At 45.3% G+C, this 23,681-nt stretch overlaps 1 protein-coding gene across 3 annotated transcripts in view; it reads right to left on the bottom strand.

The window, feature by feature from the left end:
• LOC119958117 (electroneutral sodium bicarbonate exchanger 1-like) overlaps positions 1-23,681 on the bottom strand; it is a 259,631-nt gene that overhangs the window by 13,994 nt on the left and 221,956 nt on the right. For 2 of the 3 annotated variants that reach the window (XM_038786362.1, XM_038786363.1), the window contains exons 18-22: positions 21,545-21,706; positions 20,981-21,232; positions 16,082-16,150; positions 15,173-15,346; positions 3,334-3,468 (exon numbers count right to left, since the gene is read on the bottom strand). In XM_038786362.1, the coding sequence (XP_038642290.1) occupies positions 3,334-3,468; positions 15,173-15,346; positions 16,082-16,150; positions 20,981-21,232; positions 21,545-21,706 (792 nt within the window). The remainder of the gene's footprint in view (positions 1-3,333; positions 3,469-15,172; positions 15,347-16,081; positions 16,151-20,980; positions 21,233-21,544; positions 21,707-23,681) is intronic. The other variant, XR_005458961.1, reaches the window with a different exon arrangement.

Raw genomic sequence — 23,681 nt, 5'->3', positions numbered from 1 at the left:
GGTGAATCCTGCCCTATGTATTTCATTTTTGTAACCATGGACTAGGATGATCTACGAATTCCTTCACATTTCAGAATTTATTTAATGGAAAGTGTTTGTGAATGAATTATATTTAAGTAATGTCCTTTAGAAGTGAATTTGCTCACATTTAAAAAGCCACTGAACAAGAAGCGGATTAATGGATACGGAGGTTAATATACAGAAGGTCTGTCTTTGCAGTTAGAAATTATTTAAAAAGGATATAAATGCCAAAAAAGTAAATTGGCCAACAAAAGGCATAGCTCAAGGCTTATATTTTATTGTTTTTCAAAGAGGGACATGAAATTGTAGAGATCATGAGGTTTATTTACAACTATTACTCTATATTCTTTCTTGCTGATTGTTAATAAGGCAGTTATGCAATAAGGCAGTTCAATGATTTGAGTCAAGATTTGTCTTACTAAAGCGTTTATCAGTTGCTTATTGAGAAAGACTTGGGTTCATTTCAATACTATGTAACTTGGGGAAATATGATCTGAAGTGTCTGAAAGATACAACTATCTCATTCAGATCACAAGAGGTCCTATTCCTGCACCTTGGATTACAGTGGGCAATTTTGAGCCCACGTTCGCAGTGCATGGGATCGCCAAGGCAGCCGGAAAACCAGAGATAATAATAATAATCTTTTTTGTCACAAGTAGGCTCACATTAACACTGCAATGAAGTTACTGTGAAAAGCCCCTAGTCGCCACATTCCGGCACCTGTTCGGGTACAGAGGGAGAATTCAGAATGTCCAAATTACCTAAAAGCACATCTTGTGGGAGGAAACCGGAGTACCCGGAGGAAACCCACGCAGACACGGGGAGAATGTGCAGACTCCATACAGACAGTGACCCAAGCCGGGAATCGAACCTGGGACCCTGGCGCTGTGAAGCCACAGTCCAACAATGTGCTACCGTGTGTATCAGGATACACAATTCTCTCTGGAGAGATTGTACTGCCGGTGATGTCACGAGGTTCATGCCCGCAAAGGGTGAGAACCTCACACGGCAAGGTTTACAAGTTTTGAAAAAAGAGATTCAATTGAGAGGATTCCCCCCCCCCCCCCCCCACCCCACCCCCACCCCGGGGGGTGCAAAGTTAAGCACCCTGGGGGGGGGGGGGGGGGGGGAGACATGCCCAATCAATGCCATCCTGTGCGGGAGAGGGGGCAGTTCCAGGGGCAGGCCCTTTATGGGGGGAGAAAAGAGAGAAAGAGTGCTGAGGCCATTGAGAGTGAAGCTTGCAGTCATGGCGGGGGAGGGATGCGGGCACGGGGGCGGAGCAAACATTTGGCGGGGGTAGGTGGGAATGCAGGCGATACTTCTGTGATGGGTGTGGGGGAGGGGGAAGAGAGTCCCCGATAATTTTCTGCTGGGGGGGTGGAGAATCCCGGCGATACCTCTGTGTTGGGGGGAGTTGATCTTCAGTTCTGATCGGGGCACCCTTTTAAGATAAAGCCTCAATCTCTGGCCGGCTCTATCAGGCCCCGCCCTACCAGAATGATGGCATAAACCAGGGCCACTCATTTTTTTTACTCAGAGGCTTAAGATCTGGAGTGAAAACTGGTTGTGCAGCTGGAGAGCTACACAGCGGGCTTCAGTCTCAGCCCGATACTTTGAAAAAAAAGGGTAAGATTCCGCCCAATATATAATTACATATGGATGTTAAGATATTCAGATTGTTGGAGTGAGTGAGCAGTAATGGGTATCAATACAAAACTGTAGTATTGACAAGACATCTGTATGAAACCTTATCAAGTCGCTCGCATAGAAAATGTAAAATTTTAACAGCATTTGCAGATCAAAAAAGCTTTATGATATCAATGTGTTTCATTAATGCAATGTGCAGCAGTTATACTCAATACCCATATCAATCATTTTGTACCTTCATGTACAGTTGTACACCCACAATCTCCAGCTGACGGTCAAAGATAAAAGCAGGATAAAGAGATATATAACCAACACAACCTTATTCGCAAGATAAATCTCTTGTAATCTAAAATAAGATTTAAATGATCTAGTGAATCCAATCAATTATTCCATGTAGTACTTAGTAGGTGGTGTGATGGCACAGCCATTTTTCATATCATTACACTGTCATATTCATAAGATATATAGGAGCAGAATTAGGCTGTTTGGCCCATCAAGTTTGCTCCACCATTTGATCATGGCTGATCTCATCCTGGCCTTAACTCCACCAGCCTGCCTGTTCTCCATAACCCTTCAACCCATTACCAATTAAAAATCTTTCTCATCCTTAATATTGTGTTAGGAAATGCAGTTCTAATTATTATTCCTCACACTGAATTCAGCTGAACTCCCCTTGACGGAGGCAGGGAAGAAGGGAAAAGGCTGCAAAATAACAAGTTAACTGCTCTTATGACTGATTTCAAGTTGTTGTTTGTAAAGCTTAGGGAAGATTGATAAATTGTTTCCATTGGGTGGGTAAGGCAAGGTAGTTCAATGAAGGAAAGAAAAATACATTTTATAAAGGGAGAAAAATAGCATAATGACTATTTGCAGAAGGAGGCTATTCGGCCCATCAAGTCAGCACTGACCCTACCAAGTGCATCCTACCTTAGCCCACTCCCCCGCCCGCTCCCCATTACCCCATAACCTGTACATCTTTGGACACTGATGGGTAACTTAGCATGACCAATCCACCTAACTGCACATCTTTGGACTGTGGGAGGAAACCGGAGCACCCGGAGGAAATCCACGCATTCATGGGGAGAACATGCAAACTCCACACAGACCAGATCAGAATCGAACCCAGGTCCCTGGCATTAAGAGCAAGCGGTGTTAACCACTGTGCCACCATACCGTTCCTTGGTAAATTACTAGTTTAGCACAGAATTGTGCAAAGGCACAAATTTCCGAATGTGCAAGGGGTAACTACTGTACAGTGTTTAGAATGTTATCAAAAAATAGAACTTGTTTTCATTAATCAAATATCGACAGCCAACTAATTGAAGGGAAAGATGGTCTGGGTGAGTACTTTTTTTAAATGTAATTTACTGACCCATCATATGTAGAAGTAAACATACCAGAAGTATTCTTGCTGGCGTGGAGATATTTGGGCCTAAGCAAATCTCCAGTGAACAACTTTTACTAAAACATCAAAATAAATATTTTGTGCATGTATATTATTTTCTGAAAAAAGAAATGCATTGAAGGAAACGCATACTCAAAACTTTGCCTCTCCTTTAACCCATGGCTAAAACCTGCCAAATCAAACCCGCCATTTATGTGCATTTTAGATCTGCACATTCATTTCATATATTGTAGCTTATTGTGAGAATTAAATCTTACCCCATCCTCTTTGACCTTTTTGGCATCATCTAGTTTTTTCTTCTTACTTTCAGGCATTAAATCATCAAGCCAGCTGAGCTCGCGCTTCAGGAAGCAAAGGTCCATCAATTTTCTAACAAAAACTAGAGCTAACACCTGCAATATATCATCAGAGATCAAATTAAGGAATATTGAAGAGATATACACAACTTTATTGTTAACAATTAAATACCTATACTAAAACACTTGGAGATTTACACAGCTTTTCCTTACACCACAGACTTCAGTCGTCATCTCCCTCAGTTGTTTAAAGGGGAATGCCTTTTATTGCTTTGCTACAAATTGGTAAATATAGGAGATATATATAAATGGACATTACACTTCTTGTTACATTATCTGTCGCTCAACTAGATTGGGTATTATAACATGCACAGAATATAGTTACCAGACGACCAATGTAAATATTAATATGAACAGTTCAATGTTAGCTATATGCATTTTGCATCAATAAATTTCATAAATGTCAGTGACTAAATAGTATTGAGATTCAACATGAGTTTATAACTCAATATCAAAAGTTAGAAAGTGACCCAATATTATAGAGCCTCGAAATTCTTCATTTTGAACTAAAAACACATTGGCAGAATTTTCCATTCTGGATATTAAGTACAGTGGCAGGCTAGAAAGTCTGCTTGTTTCGCGCTGTGTAACAAAGTGGAATTTTGCGGCCGATCTTGCGCTTTTGAGCTAATTAATTATGCATCAGCAAGGAGCTCATCAAAGCTTGAGCAGAGATTTGTCCACCGCACTGTTACCTCATGGGATGGAAGGTCCTGGCACCATATCTAAATGGCACCCACACACACATTTACTCACTGCAGGCCAGGTGTGTTCTACATTACAATACCAGCCAAACGGATCAATCCCTCTGCTCCATGCTTCAGCAAGGCCTTCCTGGAGATTCTCCTTCAGGCTGGCCAAGGAAAGATGCAAGGTCCTCTCTCTGACAGACAGGAGCAGGAGGTCCATCCAACTGAGCATGTTGGTATGGGAGGAGGTTGCCAGGGAATCCAATGGCAGGCCTCTGGAATCAGCCCTGAGAGAAATGTTAGATGCAGAGACAGGCAGGGGAACATCATGCAGAGTTGTCAGAGGCCATAACCAGATTAGAAAGATGGCTGGAGGAGTCCTTCCACATTCTGTCTGATGTCATGGTTCTGGTATGCGAGTGCATCGAAGGGTGGCTGCTGCCTTGGGGACCTAGGTCCAGTAGTTTCTGCTGGATTTGCACTCGGATCTGAACATCACTACTCTGGCTATGGGTGCGTTCCAATAGTGGCTAGATGAGGAAGAGATGGGGTACCTCAACCTCTCTCCAGGTACCCCTTCTCAAGGAGTCAGGGTGGGACCCCTCAGGCACCCAAAATGAGGAGGAACACCAGCCAGACACCACGAGATACCCAGGGCTCTCTAAAGATTTCCTGCCGCTCCACATTCCTTCTACCTGTGACCCTATCAATTCCAGCAGGTCAGGCCGGGATGGGTGCACCTGCCCCCAGAGCAAGAGACCCTTAGCAGGCCAGGGCCATCCAGGACCTGGCTGAAAGAACTGCACTTATGTTTAGCTGCTTAAGGATGTGTGGTAGTGGACTGCTTACCACATTGTCTCGAGGATACTGCACTGTCCAAGGATGACCTCATCATTAAGAGTTAATAGTATTTATGCTTCCTCCATGGTCAATGTGAGATCGATGATCTTTCGTGATACGTTGAAGATGATGTCTCCTCTGCATCAAAGAATGGAGGGAACTGCACTTGTAACAACTTTTCTTCAACTTTTTCCTCCTGGGATCATGTAGCTATGAGGTTGTCACAGGCACATCTTCCACATCATGCCCATGTGGCTCGTTTGAGCCCTTGACCTCTTCAGCTTCATCCCCTTCAATGACCCCCTCGTCTGAGGAGATGTGTTGGTTCTTCATGTCCTCCTGTGCCAACACATCCCTCCTTTGCAGCGCTAAGTTGTGCAGGGTACCCCTCATCCACAAACATTCACTCCCTCCACCACTGAAGCACAGTGGCAGCCGTGTGTACCATCAAAAAGATGCACTGCAGGAATTCATCAAGGTTCCTTAATAAGCACTTTTCAAACCCATGACCGCTGCCATCTAGAAGGGCAGCAGATACCTGGGAACTCCACCCCCTGGAAGTTTCCATCCAAGCCACCCACCTTCCTGACTTGGAAATATATCGCCATTCCTTCACTGTCACTGGGTCAAAATCCTGGAACTCCCTCCCTAACAGCACTGTGGGTGTACCTACAATGCAGGGATTGCAACGGTTCAAAAAGGGAGGTCACCACCATCTTCTCAAGGGCAAATAGGGATGGACAATAAACGCTGGCCTAGCCAGTGATGCTCACATCCCTGAATTAATAAAAACAAAATATAGAAGAATGTAATTCTGAAATTATTGATAGGACACTGTTGTTTACCGTAGTAAATAAAATGATCCATCCTGCCAGGAAGGCATGAATTAATCAGCAAGAGGCATTTAACTTGTGGGGAAAAATGCATTTTTCACAAATCTAGAGGTGAAGCATGAAACTTGTTCAGAGTGTATGATGGAAAGATAAAATGCCAAGCCTGCCCTCTAGGCACTTAAACTGTGTGAAGGAGAGCCACATTAGCCTCTTCAGTGTAAAGGAGCAATGTTCTAAGAAAACGTACACCAGGTGCAAGAAGAGATCACAGATAAATGCAGTCTTGTACGCCCACTATATTTGGTTGGAACTGAAAAGCTGTATAACCTTAAATGAAAGGGAAACAATTAATATTAAAATGAAATCCTCAACACAGTTGCAATTATTAAGAGGTATATACCCAAGCAGCAACATTCAAAAAACACTTATTATTGGAACAGAAGTTGGCCATCACGGCTCATCAGCAACCTATATACCCACCTTTGACCCATATCCCTTAATAACCTTCGGATAACAAAAATCTAGCAATCTCAGATATAAAATTTACAACTGATCTAACATCACTTTCCATTTGCAGAAGAGAGTTCCAAACTTCTATCATGTTTTGTTTGTTGAGGTGTTTCCCAATTTCACTCCTGAAAAGTCTGATTCTGATTTTTAGACCATGACCCCCAGTCCTAGACACTCCAACCAGTAGAAATAGGTTTTCTTTCTCTACCAGATCTGTTCCCCTTAATATCTTGAAAACTTTGATCAAATCACCATTTAATCTTCTAAATTCCCAGAAATACAACTCTAGTTTACGTAACCTCTCATAATTTAACCCATTCTGTAGTCTCTCCTTCCTTCCCTATGTACGGTACGCGTTGTCTATATAGCATGCAAGAAACAATACTTTTCACTGTATACTAATACATGTGACAATAATAAATCAAATCAAATCCTTGGAGTTCAGGTATCATTCTGGTAAATCCACACTGCTCTCCCCCCAAGGCCAATATATGATTCCTAAGGTGTGTAGAACTGCTCACAGTGACTCCAAGTGTGGTCTAACCAGGGCTTTGCATAGCTATAATATTCTTTCTACCCCCAATGTATTCTCGTCCTCTAGACTTAAAAGGCCTTAGTCTTTTTGATTATTTTCTGTGACTGCTCATTGCATTTTAATTATCTATGTGAATGGGCCTCCAAATCTCTTGGCAGTCCACTGTTTCTTTATACTTAAAAGTAAATGAACTAGTGAACTGTGAAAGCAATGAATATTAACAAGAAAATAATGAAAAGTAGGTATGTGCAAAATAGAAAATTGCATGTGACATAATGGAGGCTGAATTGCTGAAGGCACCAAACCTAACAATAATATTACTGGCTAATTGAGTAAGTTAACTTTGAACTCTGAGTAGTAGCAAGGGTGGACTACTCTCAACATCGTAAAGAAATGCAAAATGTATAAACACACAGATTCATAGTGGACAAACATGGTTGTCGTGCAGCGCACTCAATTAATGTTGACAGCCATCATCCTTGTGGAAAAAAAAGCATTCAACAGGAGGGACTCAGCAAGGACTGGTGCTGTTCTAAAAAAAAATAAGAGCCCTTAAAGGAAGTGAGTTACAAATCAGCAGGGAAGGAATAGAAGACAACAAAGCTGGTGGATAGGACCAAGATACTGGCTGGCTGCTAGCATGATTACATAGATTTGCATTGTCAAGAATTCCTGCAATCATGTGGTGACAGATAATGATTGAGCAGCATGACACAAGATAGTACTGTCGTAATATCAACAGAAATTACATGACAATGTTCCAACATCACATCTGACAGCAGTGTAACAACCCAAGGGTGATCTAGTCTGGCTCCACACAGAGAAAGTTGAGCTTGAGATCAGAAAGGCATTCAATAATGTTATAAATGTGCCTGATATACATATATATTCAGGTTTGAATAAGGTAGAGGATTAGGTTGATGCTGCAGGTTTGGTTTTACTAGAAATAGCTTAAATTCCATTTCACTAGAATGAGCATTTTAATTTGACAATTGCCCCAGTTGCAAGAAGCCCAGATGAGGGACTATAATTGAGTGGTTGCATGAATAAGTAGCCCTACCACAAAGTGTACACGAGTGTATTTTAATTTTGTTTAACAAAGCAAGTTAACTTATATCTGAGAATAGAGTAGGAATTTCCTTTGTAAACAGTGACTCATTCTATGGTACAATAATTTGGTAAGGGAGTAGAACAGGCAGACTGGATGACTTGCGCTAAGCATAAACAACTGATAACAGGTAGAAACAAACAATGGAATACTGACCACGGAGGTTTGAAGGTTGGTATGCCTCAAGGGAATTTTGTGAAATTGATCATGGGGAAACAATCCTTAGCATGCCATAAGGACACATAAAGGATGGGCTTCTCATGATGGTCTGAATGAAGACCTTGACATAATACTGGGCACCTTGATTTATAGAGGAACCGTTATAGGCCAACAATGAACTCCAGATCCAGAAAGGACTCTTGTTGCAACAAGCAGTGGAGAGAAATTTCCAAGGGTGGATCCATGCTCACTTTGGTGAGACCTTGAGAAGAAGTACCAAGCCATGAAGAGAGAAAGAAGACTTGTTTGCATATTCCAGCCATCTGATTGGGTCCAGTACTTGGTACCTATCATGATCATATGTTATTGCTGTATTACTAGTGTGTTATATATCCAGTCTTATCCTCTGATGAAACTCAACATATTCACCATAATGGTTTCAGTCCACCCTGCTTAAATTGAATCCCTAAAATAGGTGATCCAAAGACACAAATTGTAGAGAAAGTTATCAGGGATTGGTCATAGTGCATAGGTGACTAAAGGGCAATGCTGATCACCAGAGAACGGCAGCATGATGCAAGGCGACGGTCCAGGATGTTGACTGGGCCTGCTGTTTCAATCATGATTCAAAAACTGAGGGCATCAGTTTTCAAATTAAGGATGGTGTGTTAGCATGAATGTGTAACTAAGAACTGTAATCTTTGCACCATATGCTGGTTATGTGGTTTTGTTTGACTCAGAAAATCTTAATTAGATTTCCGCTGATATCCTTCTGGATGTTATGACTGAAGAGGTTATTTACAGTACACACAACCGGTAACTGTGACAACTGCAAAGGAGATATCAGTGGTGCAGAAAAATCACAATCACAGCATCTCCTTAATGCTGTCACTTATGGTGTTGACTTCAACACACTTGGAAATCAAATTGAGACAAGTATCAGTGAAAGACCAGACAATTCACTGCAGTCCAGTGTTCTGTTCTTGACCAAATCATTGGCCTAACAGAGGTCATAGTCTTTACTCAAGACATGCATGCAATTGCACAAAAACATACACTTGGCAAGCCTACCACTGCCAATGCCACTGAATGCATCACAGTGACAGATGATTTCTTTAAAATTATGTAACCCATAAGTACAGAACAGGATATTCCTGGTACAGATAAAAATCCTTCTGGATCACTGGTGCATGGAGAGGCGACTGAAATCATAAGAAGCTTGCAAGAGTTATCAACTACCAGCGAATCCTTAAATTACAGATTTGCATATGAACAGTATATGAGCGAGTTCAAATACACTAGGTCACGATCATGAGGGGAAAGCAGAGCACATAGATCGGACTTAGTGGAAGTACTATTAGGCAAATGAAAAAAAACTATCACAAACCTTGAAATCAGTCTTTTAATATGTATAGTAGAAATCCAAATAAGATGAGGAATGCAAAGGCAATACAAGGATGTCAGGACTAAAGAGGAAAGGTGCAAAAAGCAGGAAATTATAGTTAACAAATTTGTTCTGCTATGTTGAGTGCAGCTTCATTTGCAGAATAAATCATAATTGTTTATGACAAAGCAGTCTCTCTGCCTGCATGGGCGGCTTTTGCAATCATTATTCTTGCATCTTGTATCCTTTCACTTATTGTTGCTGCTACATGTCACACAGAATGATAACATCTGCAAAACATCGTTGATGCATGTTATAAAGAGCACAAAATGGTCCAATGGCTGATATGAAAGTTCCCTCCCTTGAATTGTACCTCATTGCAGTTGTCCTGTGCTGAGGGTGGGGTATAGGTTTGACAAGCCATGGTTGCAGCATGAGTGGCAGATGTACAAGTCATGAGTGCTCTCTGGAAAAGATTACCTGAATGATTTTCAGTCAAAAGTACAAAATTGATTTTCTGCCTCCCACCTCTTGTGGAGGCAGGTCACTGGCAGGTTTTCCCAGTTCCAACAAAGTGGCCATTTGCGTTGCTCGCCAGCCATGCTGTCGGGGAACCTGCCGTGGTGGGCAGCCTTTGTTGGCACGAGAAGATCTCGCCAGTGGGAAGGATTAGAAAATCCCGCCCATGTCTTTCAGCAAAATCAAAATGCATTTACCTGTTGCTGCTCATTGTCAACATTTTTCAGGTATTCACATGGCGATGGAGTAGTCAGTTGTACCTGACCTAACAAGATACGAATAACTGGTGTATATGAATTTATTAAGCAATTTTACATATATTTAACAAAAAAGTGGAGACAACAGAAAAGATTCTTGTCCATCCATGTCACAGGCAATGCCTTTCTTCTGTCTCTGAAGTGACGTTACTGTGCCTCAGAAGAATCATACCATAGAAGCCATGATGAAACTGCCAACAAAGACTCTGATTTTCCAACTTTTATCCCTAAATCCATTCACGTCGGCGTGAGGGCAGACTAACATGAAACCTGACTGGTCTCTCAAGGCGAGCACACCTCCCAGAGTAGCTCAGGTGAGTGCATCGCTCAGGGGGATGGTGGTAATGCCCAGGCACGGATCCATGTGTGGTAGTGGGGATTTCCTGATGTACTATTGTGCGCTGGGACTGCCTTTAAAAATGTGCCCTAATCTTCGAGAAATTATATTGCTGGCGGGGTGGACTCTTGCCAGTGTTACGTCGTGTAACCCCCCGCTTGAAGTTTTTGAGCCTATGTCCCGAACGATATGGTGGAGAAAGCCACCTCAATGCTACTTTTCCCACCCGCGATCGGGCTTTGTCGATATCCTGGAAAATGTTGCCCTTGGTCTCACATTCACTCAGTGGTCTGCCTCCTGTGCCCATTGCTGCCTCTATTTGTTTACCCACATGGTAATCTATTTTCCACCCACACGGTTAAACATATCAATTAAAAATGTCCTTCACGACTGTGATTACTATCTCCCTTTACATAATCTTTTTTTTTTAAACTTAAACGCACTTTATTTAAACTTGTATCAAAGTAGGTTACAGCAAATAAACACCCCGGGAAATATTCTTCCCAACAATCAACTATACAGTTTGTACAGGTTTTTCTCCTTTTTCACCTCCCCCCCCCCGAATCACCCCCCCCCCCCCCCCCCCCCCCCCCCCCCCGCAACAAACAGCTCCTCAAACACGGTCACAAACATCCCCCACCTTTTCTCAAACTCCCCTGCTGAGCTCCTTAACTCATACTTTATCTTCTCTAACCGCAGGATGTCGTACAGGTCACCCAACCATGCTGCTACCCCCGGTGGCGATGCCGACCGCCACTCCAGCAAACTTCATCGCCGTGCAATCAGAGAGACGAAGGCCAAGACATCGGCCTTCGTCCTCTCCATGAGCTCCAGCTTCTCTGAAACCCCAAATATCGCCACCAAAGGGTCCGGGTCAGTCCCTCCTCCACTATCCTGGCTAAGACCGCAAACACTCCCGCCCAGAATCTTCCCAATTTTTCACAACCCCAAAACATGTGCGCATGATTCGCTGGCCCCCGCCCACACCTCTCACACTCATCTGCTACCCCCTGAATGAACCCACTCATTCTCGCCCGAGTCATATGCACCCTATGCACCACCTTAAACTGTATCAGGCTCATCCTTGCACAAGAGGAGGTCCCGTTTACCCTTCGCAGTGCCTCACTCCATACTCCCCAATTGATCTCCATTCCCAACTCTGCTTCCAATTTCTCCTTGATCTTCACCACCCGCTTGCCTCCCTGCTCCCCCAGCCACTTATATATATCCCCAATTCTTCCCTCCCCTTCCACATCCGGAAGCAGCAGTCGCTCCAGCAGGGTGTATCCCGGAAATCTAGGGAACCCCTTCCAGACCTTTCGTGCAAAGTCCCTAACCTGTAGATACCTGAACTCACTACCCCTCGGCAGCTCTACCCTCTCCCTTAGCTCCTCCAGACTGGCAAACTCTTCCTCCAAATACAAATCCCTCACCTTGACCAGCCCCACTTCCCTCCACCTCCTGTATACACTATCCACACCCCCCCCCCCACCCCCCCCCCCCCCCCCACCCACCCCACTCCTAACCCACTCTACCCCTTCTCCTTCCCACCACCGCCGCACCTTGTCCACATTGGCCGCCCATTAATAATGAAGCAAGTTTGGCAACGCCAACCCCCCCTGCTGCCTCTGTAGCAGGGTCTTCTCCACCCTCAGCACCTTCCCCGCCCATACAAAGTCAGAGATGATTGTGTCCACTTTCCGAAAAAAGGCCTTTGGTATAAAGATCTGGAGAGCATGAAAGATAAACAAGAACCTCGGCAGAATATTCATTTTCACCACTTGGATCCTCCCCGCCAATGTTAAGTGCAGTGTATCCCAACTTTTAAGATCCTCCCTGGCCTCCTGCACCAGCTTCGTTAAGTTCCACTTATGGAGCCCCGTCCATTCCCTCACTACCTGAATCCCCAAGTACCAAAACCTATCCCTCGCTACCGTAAATGGCATCCCCCCTAAATTAGCCTTCTGTGCCAGCTCATTCACTGGGAATACCTCGCTTTTTCCTACATTCAGCTTGTATCCCAAGAACCCTTCAAACCTCCCCAACAGGCCCATAATCCTTCCCATACTCTCCAACGGATCCGAAACATACTGTTCTCAAAGGAAGGAAAGCACTTACATTTATTTATTTATAAAATAATTTAGGGGGCGATTCTCCCAGCCCCGGGCCGGAGAATTGGAGCACCTGTGCCACGACGGCCCGACGCCGGCGTGTGATTCTCCGAGGTGCGGAGAATCAGCGCCATTTGCGCTGGCGCGTTTGAGGCGCCGCCGGCTGTGGGCCGTTGGAATCGGCGGGGTCGCCGATGCTCCAGCCCGCATGGGCCAAGCGGCCGCTCAGACACGACAGAGTCCCGCCGATGGCGTTCACTCGTGGTCGCTGCTGGTGGGAACTCTGTGGGAATGTTCGGGGGGCAGCCTGGGGGGGGGGGGGGGGGCTCCGATGGTGTCTGGCCTGCGATCGGGGCCCACCGATCGGTCGGCCGGCCTCTCTGTCGGCGGGCCTCCTTTCCTCCGCCGGCAATGTTATATCCCTGCGCCATTTGTGTGCAGGGCGACCTGGGGGAGGACGGCCACTGCGCATGCGCTAGTTGGCACCTGGCCAACTGCGCATGCACGGGACCCAAGCCACCGCGTCTTTTACGCGGTGCCAGGTCTCCAACGCCGCACCGAGGCCCCGCCCCTGCAAATCGCACCACGCCCCTGCCAGCCCCACGGAGGCCCCAGAATGCGGTCTGGGAACGTGCGCCGCGCCAAAGTAAAACACTCCGGTTTTTACTCCGGCGTCGGCACTTAGACTCCCATTGGGAGAATCCCGCTCTTAGAGTACCCAATTCATTTTTTCCAATTGAGGGGCAATTTTGCATGTTCAATTCACCCACCTTGCACATCTTTGGGTTGTGGGGGGCGAAACCCACACAAACACAGGGAGAATGTGCAAACTCCACACGGACAGTGACCCGGGGCCGGGATCGAACCTGGGCCCTCGGTGCCGTGAGACTGCAGTGCTACCACTGCGCCACCGTGCTGCCCTAGCACTTACATTTATATTGCGCCTTTCATGACATCAGAATCTCCCAAAGCCTTTTACAACTAATAACAACTGAAGCATAGTCACAGTTATAATGTAGAAAATACAGTAGCAAATTAGCGCACAGCAAGGCCCAACAAACAGCAATGTGACAATGTTTTTTGAACAAAGTTGATGTTGATTGAAGGATTAATATTGGCTAGGACAGCACTGGACCATCAGCCGAGATGTTTGTGCGCATGAGCTTTACATTGCACAAGATGTGTCGGAAGGCAAAAGTGAGGGCTTTAACTTGAGTGCAATTCACCTATAGAAAAGCTGAAGATGTTGGGTGTGCTTCTCCCAAATGGGAACAAAGTCCCGTAGTGAGCGCGTTTAGCCGCGTGTTTCCCAGCACTTGCAGTGCCAAGCAACACATGGCCATTCAACGCGACACGTGACAAGTAATGGGCCTGAATGGGGAACGCATCTGAGGCTGTACATAGCCCCATTTTGTACATGGGGGAGCTCCGCTCGCTGGAACTCCCAGTTGTAGCGAGAGATTGGGACACCATTTTTAAATGGCGTACCGATCTCCGAGACCCCCAAAACGATCCCTGACCTCCCCCTCAGCGCAAACATAATATGGGAGTGCCCCCCCGCGCACACCCCTCAACACCCACACCAGACACTCCCAGCCTGATCATGCGCATGCACAAAATGCCAGCTTGGCAGTGCCACCTGTGCACCTTGGCAGGGCCAGACTGGCACCCAGGGGTAGGGTGTCAGGCTAGCACTGCCAGAGTACCCAGGTGCCACTAGCAGTGCCAAGGCACCATCCTACCCAAAAGACATGCAGCTTGGGGGCTCCGATCCTCTTGAAGACCTTCATGAGTGCCATTCCATCTGGTCCCCGTTTGTGGAGACCAGTGCTGAACGGCACTCACCCAAGGTCTCTGAGGCAAAGGGGTTGAATCTCAAAACGTCAGGTACTTCAGGAATCTGCACATTAGGGAGTGAGGCTTAATGCCTCGCTCTAATATGCAGATTTGCTAAAAAGTGATCCCACCCATAGTGAGCGGGATTCACATCACAACGTCTTGAGAGATTGTGTTGAATTTCGCGAGGCGTTGTGAGCCGGGTAGATCCGGAAACGGGGTCTCCCAGCTATTATCGGCCGTGCTGCACCACAGCGAGCTGCTTTTCTGGCGCAGCTGGCTGTTGGATTGCACCTGTTATGTTGGCAACATTCATAACAATTTGTAGTAAAGGTTTTCATGAGGAATGAATTTCTGAAAATTCATTAAAAATATATCAAAATTACTCTGGATTTATGCTTGTTTTATTCAAATAAAAAGCTTTACAAATAGAAAATATCAACCTAAATGCACATTATGAGTCATAGTGAGGAAGGGCAACTTTGGCAGGGGCTTTAGATCAGGTCAGCTCCCCACACTTAAGCAGAGGGTGATATGAATCCGAAAGACACCTATAGGAAGGTGGGAAGAGGAAAATAACTTTAAAATCAAGTAAATACATTTAAAAAGCCATAACGTTTACCATCATAGGAAAGACAATAGCCGCAGGTGAGGCTTTGATGACCCATAGCAGAACCAGACAGGTAAGCTGTATAAGTGTAAAAAGGTGAACTTTGCGCAGAGGCACGTGACGCAGGTAGATAAAATCTGGTTGGTGCTTAGCTGGCATCGCAAACAGTTGCAGACGATCAAAGAACTGGAAAAAATAAGATTTAATACTTATTTTAAGAAGGTTGGTCATTTTCAAAAGATCAGGTTCATCAACAGTATTCATTAAAATATATATTACATGTTAGATTTGTAAAATATTTACTAACAATCTTAAAAATCAGCTGGAGATAAGATTTTAAAATAATTAACATACAGGTAAGTAAAATAAACTACTGTAAATCTTCAGTTATAATAAATGTTTCATTTTTCCTAAATACTGTGTAAGGATGGGGGAGTGAAAGAGTTAATATAAATGGATGCCTAAAATATTTGCTGCTCAAGTTGCAGAGTACTTAGACATAATACTTGCAAAACATTACCAGCTTGTGTGTTTGTTATTTTCTTCAATATTAAACCAACTGGGAATTATTCTTGCACAAGACAGAAGTAAATTCACTATGACAGGTCTAACAATACTGAATATAGTGTATCAAGAAAGTGAGATTTTGTTCCCGTTTCCCTTTGAAGTAATGTCTGTAACTTGTTAAATTATGTAAAGCATATGAACATTGAAAATCTACAATTATGCAACTCTGCATTAATACAGAAAAATATATCCAAAGTTGTTTACTTGTTCAACAAAGCTGTTAAAATGTTTTACTAACCAATCTACATTATATTTTCTTCATATTATTAAGTTCTATTACAAATTTCACACGTGGCAGATATAATTCCTATACATGTTGTCGTGGAAAGCCTGTTTTGTGAATGTACTGCTCACCTGAATTCCTTTCAGCGACGAGGCCCCCATGTAAAGAAAGACTCCATAAAGCACTGGCATTGGAATGAACTGCAAATTTAAAGTGATTGGAAGCGTCACAAAGGAAACTTACACATTACTACTATTCCAAATAATTTTTGTTTCCCTCCCATCGTGCTCCCACTCCCCCCATTGTTTAAAATGATCTGACAAAGAGGCTGGGTTATTGGTAATCCCTTGCCAAGACTAATTTGTAACTATGTAGTAGTTTACAGCATATAAGCAACCTACTCAGTTCATTGTATGTGTGATGTGGAGATTCCGGCGTTGGACTGGGGTGAGCACAGTAAGAAGCCTTACAACACCAGGTTAAAGTCCAACAGGTTTGTTTCAAACACTAGCTTTCGGAGCGCAGCTTCTTCCTCAGGTGAATGGAGCCGCGCTCCGAAAGCTAGTGATTCCAAATAAACCTGTTGGACTTTAACCTCGTGTTATAAGAGTTCTCATTGTATCTGTGACAGCTGTTGCTGCCTGATAAATCCAGACAAAACTTCTTCCCCTTCACTTAGCAGCTTCAAGATTAGGAGTCATTTGGGGAGTTATTCATGCAAATCCATGTACAATTAATTTGGTACATACAATTTTTAAAATACGTTTTTTTAAATTAAAAACGGGGAACAAATCCCAGCAGTTCATTATTAGCTTCACCTTTGTAAGACCATAAATTTTGATTGTCAGTTTGGACAAGTGGTGCTGAAAACTGTAAGATGAACCGAGCTCTCGTATGAGAATGCCGAACGCAATGTTTCTGGGCCTTCCCACCGACGTAATTGTGAATTTAAATCGATTTAAATATGCTTAAATGGCTTAATGCGGGCTCGTCAGATGTCAGATGTAACCCCCCCCCCCCCCCCCCCCCCCCCCGGCCACGCTGGGGGCTTGGAGGTGAGTATAGCCCAGATGGTGAGGGACATGGCTGGGCAGTTGACTTTGGACCGATTTGGGGGGGGGGGGGGGGCGATTTGGGGGGGGGGAAGCCCATGGCGGAGGGGTGGTGGGGGGGCGGGAACTGAAGCTACGATGCCGGCAAAGGGGAAGGGGTGCCTTTACTTTCATTTTGACATCCTAATCTCTGTAGAGTCAGGCTTGCCAGTTCAATGAGGCCCTACCCCGTCACAGTGATGTGGAAAACACACATCTTCTCCCCCTGTTTTTTTTTTACAAGTGTCAAAAGATCTGGGGCGGCATTCTCCCCTACCCGGCGTGACGGAGGGTGCCGGCGTAGGGGAGTAGCGCCAACCACTCAGGGGTCGGGCCTCCCCACCTTTGGGGGCCAGCCCAGCGCCGGAGCGGTTTGCACCAGAAGACGCATGCGCCGACAGTGACGTCAGCGGCAGCTGGCCGCTAACGTCACTGCCGGCGCATGCGCGATGTGGGGTTCTCTTCCGCTTCCGCCATGGCGGAGGCCGTGGCGGACGAGGAAGAAAATAGTGCACCCAGGGCACTGGCCCGGAGTCTGAGCGGGGGGCACCGATCGCGGGCCAGGCCACCGTGGGGGCATCCCCCGGAGTTCGATCGCCCCCCGCCTCCCCCCAGGACCCAGGGGCCCGCTCGCGCCACTGATGCCCCCGTTCCAGAGGTGGTTTAAACCTTGGCGGCGGGAGAGGCCTCCCAGCAGCGGGACTTCGGCCCATCCGGGCCGGAGAATCACCACAGGGGCCTCTCCGATCGGAGTGGCGAGATTCCTGCCGCCGCCACTTCCCGGGTGGGGGCGGGATTTTCGGTGGCCCCAGGCGATTCTCTGCCACGGCGGGGGCGGGATTTTCGGTGGCCCCAGGCGATTCTCCGACCCTGCTGGGGGTCGGAGAATTTCGCCCCTGGTTTTCTTTAAACAGACTTGGTTTGGCTTGCAGGAAAAAAACTATTGTTGTATTCAATGACACATAAACTAACTAATGCTTTTAGCAGATTGATTAATTCCTGTAGATCACAGCAGTGGATGACTAATATACATTAATGACTTGCAAACTTTACAGCAGTTGGCACCATGCTGAATTAAACAGATTGCATAAGAAAAAAACCATAAAATAATGATTTCCATGCTGTCAACTAATAAGCCCTTAGATTGATTTTTTTATGAATACAACAATAAACAGGTTATCTAGATTTGCATACAAACCCAACGTGAACGTTTTTATGTGATAGTTCAATGGTCAGAGATCTGGGCCGGGATTCTCCCCTACCCGGCGGGGTGGGGGAAATTCACCGCACCTTTAGGGCTAGGTCCGCGCCGGAGTGGTTCCCATTCTGCCGGCTGGCATGAACGGCCTTTGGCGCCATGCCAGCCAGGGTCGAAAGGACTTCGCCGGCTGGCGTAAGTCCGCGCTTGCGTCAGTGGCTGCTGACGTCATACCGGCGCATGCACAGGGGAGGGGGTCTCTTCCGCCTCTTCACCATGGCGGGGACGGAAGAAAAAGAGTGCCCCTACGGCACAGGCCCGCCCGCCGATCGGTGGGCCCCGATCGCGGGCCAGGCCACCTTGGGGACACCCCCCGGGGTCAGATTGAGCCCTGTACAAGCTCCTCATCTCCCCCTGTGGGCAGAGCCGCGCAACGGCTCACAGACAGAGCCCACAAGGACACAATACTATACAGTGTGAATCACATGATGTACATTCACCACACTGAACTTAGTCTTAAATGTCACTCTTGACTCTTCCAATCTCCCATCCACTGCTCCCCCAGCCCCAAAATCTGGCCTGCAGTCTCGATCTGGTTGGCTGCAGCCGAGAAACAGGCACAAGAAATTCTAATCAGCTCCTGCATCAATGTTGGTAAGACCTGAGTGAAATACTTTCACCTCAGTTTTCCAACTACAGAACAGCATGCCCCCACCTTGCCCCAAGCTAATATTGAGGCCATCTTATCGTTGAACTGGTTTTAATTTTGAAAATTATATTGACTGATTAACTGACCTCGCCACACAGAGTTCAGAGTTCCCAATCTCAGTTGCACTGGTGTCAGAAGGCACTGATCAGAGCCTGGATACATTTCAACCAGGATATGAGTCACAAAATGGAACACCATCTTAAGCTAATGTGCTGTTTCTGCTTCTGACCAGTTCTGAGTTTGACTGACAGAAGCTCGACATTACATCAGCTAAGCACCTGCTCTCTACTGGGAGGACAGACCCCAGCATTTATAAATGTTATTCAATTGTTCCACCAGGAGTATACAGATAACAGATAATTGATTCTGAATAGTTCAATGAATAAATCAATAGAAAACTCATTAAGGCAAGAGGCAACACTCTGGAAGAATGATATATTTAACAGCTTAATATAAAAGCAAATTACTGCGGATGCTGGAATCTGAAACAAAAACAGAAAATGCTGGACAATCTCAGCAGGTCTGACAGCCTCAGTGGAAAGAAAAGGGAGCTATTGATTCGAGTCTGAATGACTCTGTCAAAGCGTGGGCGAGATCCAGATTGCAACATCTTGCAAGGTTCAGATGAATCTCACGAGACTTCTCAAGCATCGAAAATCTCGTGAGATTCATCGGCCTTGTTGCGTCACCAAGTCGGGCGTGACGAAGCCGGTAAATCTCACCCAGAGTTTCAGTCAAACCGGTTGGCACGTGGTGTGACAAGCATCTGGGTGGTTGTTAAGAAATCTGCTTTGGTCATATCTGTCATTTACTTTGGAGTGTGGTGTGCCTGTCTACAGTTCACCAGTTAGTTCATATGTAGTGAATATTTATCCTGAATATTAAAGTATAAGATAGATGTGATAAATTGTTTTATCTTCCTGAATTTCTATGTGTCTGTAAAAAAATAGCTGGGGTGAAGGAATAGTGAATATTTGAACCATTTTCTTATGTTTAAATGGAGATCCTACCAAACTTCTGTCTGGTATAATATAGTTCACTTTTTTGGTTTGATAAATGTTTTGTCCGGTACTAAAAGTTCATCAGCAGATTTCTGTGAATTTGCTTAGTTTTGCACTGTGCCCGAAAAGCAGTGCGACATGGCTCAACGCAACTGGGAGATCCCACTTCCGGGATCTATCCGACTCGCCACGCCTTGTGAGATCTAACGGCATCTCACGTAACGTCGCGATGTGCATCCCACCCATTGTGGACGGGATCACTTTCTGGAAAATCTGCATATTAGAGTGAGACAGTTAGTCTCCGAGCACCAGGAAACACCCGGCTAATCACGCACTACGGGACTCTGTCCCCATTTGGGTAGATCACACCCATCCTCTATCAAGCCAGATTTCACTTGGGATCTAACTTGTCTAGTATTATCAGCTGGAATTGCAAGACTCTTTTTGCAAGTATATTGATTTCTTTATTTTCAAGTCTTGCACTACCTGCAGCTACAGCAAGGGTTTCTGGCCTGTTCCATAGCCACTGCCGCTACTGTTTAGAGATGCCTACTGGGAGGGTGACCTGCAGGTGAATCTTCCTCAGATTGTCTTGCTCTTTCTTTCCACTCAGTGCCTTTGCTCATCACCTATCCTCAGCTATGACTGGGAATTTACTCAAGTGGTAGATGCAAACTGCACCCACCTCTGGTACACTGGGATGTTATGGAACACTGCCTCCACATTGATTATTTGTATGAAGAGAATATAATCAATATCACACTACAGGCTGCTATGTTACGATATGAAAAGTGCTTGTGAACATTGAGTTATCTTCAGAAACAATGCACTGCAACAAAAATCCTAAATTTGAGTTATATTATCTCATGAACTTTTTTAATTGATTATATTTTGTAAACATCAAGATTATCAGAATTTTTCTTATAATTCAATTCAAAGTCTATTTTGCATTCCATAATCTTTCAAATTAGCATTCTCCACTGGAATTTACCATTACAAGAAGTTGCCTAATGCTTCCACTGTTATCTTACCTTTAAGAAAGCAGTCATAAAGACAGAGCAGCCCATAAGAACAAAGATCATGAGACCAGTGACCCGCTGTTCACGAATGCCAAGGAACTTTGGCTGTTCACCAGGAGCTGAACATTCTGACTCCAGCTTCAAACTGTTCACATGAGAGATGGAAAGAACAGTTGCAGCTACAAACCAGGGCAGTCCCATGATTGAACACACACCCAACATTATAGCTACCATCATGAGGTCAAGGTGATAGCCACATCCTTTCTGTGGGGAGAAAGAACTGATTACTTGAAATCTCTGAGTTCTAACTGGTTAGCTACTCTGAAATTTTAGTACCATGTTACAAACCGAAACAGTTATCTCAACCATACATAGACCATGATGTGTTTTTTATATGCACACTACACTGGTTTTGCAGTGAATTCATTTTAAGTCTGTATATATGATGCAAAGTACTAACTGATAAAAGGGTAAAATAATCAAAGATGTAACTGTGTTCAACATAATGTCATTTACATCATCCATTTTCGACAAAACATTTTGGGACAATTATTAATGATCAAAAGGAAATCATACCTTCAGCTTGTGTTCTTTCCTGTTTATAATAACAGCAGTGATCTGTTGGTCCATGAAGATCAGAATGGTGCAGAGCAGAGCTGGGATAATGGCAGCAATGACTGTCCACCAGGGATTTGTACCTATTGGGCTAATTAGCCACCCACGATCATCTCTTGTTGGCTACAAATAAGCATATATCGTACAAGCAATTTAAAACCAATTCCACAACCAATTATCATTGCAATAATGTACCCTCTCATAGTAATGCATCCCTAGGACATGATACATTAATGATGTGGTTACTTTTGCACATCTCATTCAATTGAATGGTGCAGTTGATCCTCACATAATAGATACCCAAATCCGAATTATTTACAGTCTTTTAAAGTGTAACTGGATTGCAATTATTGTTTTGCTGGAGTTAGAATGGTTCTGAATGTATTCTTCAATTAATTCTTTGCTTTTACCTTATTGTACAATATTATGTTCAAAATTAAAACATATCTTCAGTGGTGGAATATACTTTTCTTAGAAGCAGTGAAACAGAACTTCTGTAATAGTCATTCTCTTGTTTTTCATAAACATGTATTTTCCAGAAAAATAACATCCCATTTCTGTCTTATCTTGCTCAACTAAATGTCACTCCGGTTTCCTCCCACAAGTCCCGAAATTTGGACATTCTGAATTCTCCCTCTGTGACCTGTACAGGTGCCGGAATGTGGCAACTAGGGGACTTTTCACAGTAACTTCATTGCAGTGTTAATGTAAGCCTACTTGTGACACTAATAAAGATTATTATTATAAAAGAGTGTAAATGTTAAGACTAAGGAGGGTATTTTCCTATCCAGGTAGTGGTGAGAATCATGGCAGGCGTGAGCATTAAATTGGGCAAGGCCAAAAGTAGGATATCCACTCGCAGGAAAATAAGTTGGAATTTCCCCTCAGGATTTTCAGGGCTGCTGAATGGCGGATCAACATTCCTGCTAATCCATTTCGGAAACTCCATTTGCAAGCATTAGCATGCCATGCATACACATTAAAATCACGTTCTTCCTCCTACTTTCGTGCCACGTCAGTGGATAATTAGACTGGTCTGATTTACGACCAGATATAAATAGCATGCACTTGCCCACCTTCAGTCACCGGCGACTTCGAGCTATGCATACCATCCACTGCGCTGCTGCCATCAACTTCTTTCTGTACCCGGGCAGACTGTTCTGGGGGCACAGGCAGGGCTGCACTGTATCTGGGGAGACTGTGGTGTGGCACAGGTAGGGCTGCACTCTAACCGGGGAGACTGTTGTGGGGGCACAGGCAGGGCTGCACTGTATCTGGGGAGACTGTGGTGTGGCACAGGTAGGGCTGCACTCTAACCGGGGAGACTGTTGTGGGGCACAGGAAGGGCTGCACTGTACCCAGAGAGACTGTTGTGGGACACAGGCAGGGCTGTACTGTACCCAGAGAGACTGTTGTGGGACACAGACAGGGCTGCACTGTACCCAGAGAGACTGTGGTGGGGGACAGGCAGGCCTGCACTGTACCCAGAGAGACTGTTGTGGGGCACAGGCAGGCCTGCACTGTACCCAGAGAGACTGTTGTGGGACACAGGTAGGGCTGCACTGTACCCAGAGTGACTGTTGTGGGACACAGACAGGGCTGCACTGTACCCAGAGAGACTATTGCGGGACACAGACAGGGCTGCACTGTACCCAGAGTGACTGTTGTGGGGGCACAGGCAGGGCTGCACTGTACCCAGAGTGACTGTTGTGGGACACAGACAGGGCTGCACTGTACCCAGAGTGACTGTTGTGGGGGCACAGGCAGGGCTGCACTGTACCCAGAGTGACTGTTGTGGGGGCACAGGCAGGGCTGCACTGTACCCAGAGTGACTGTTGTGGGGGCACAGGCAGGGCTGCACTGTACCCAGAGTGACTGTTGTGGGGGCACAGGCAGGGCTGCACTGTACCCAGAGTGACTGTTGTGGGGGCACAGGCAGGGCTGTACTGTACCAAGGCTGAATATTGCGGGGACAGGCAGGGCTCCACTGTACCCAGACGTTGCGCGGCACAGGCAGTGTGGCACTGTACCCGGACAGACTGTTGTGGGGCACAGGCAGGGCTGTACTGTACCCAGAGAGACTATTGTGGGGCACAGG

Source organism: Scyliorhinus canicula, chromosome 28 (genome assembly GCF_902713615.1).
Source record: "Scyliorhinus canicula chromosome 28, sScyCan1.1, whole genome shotgun sequence".
Classification (NCBI taxonomy): domain Eukaryota; kingdom Metazoa; phylum Chordata; class Chondrichthyes; order Carcharhiniformes; family Scyliorhinidae; genus Scyliorhinus; species Scyliorhinus canicula.
The sequence above is the reverse complement of the archived record's forward strand: the minus strand, read 5'-3'. Positions and strand labels throughout refer to the sequence as shown.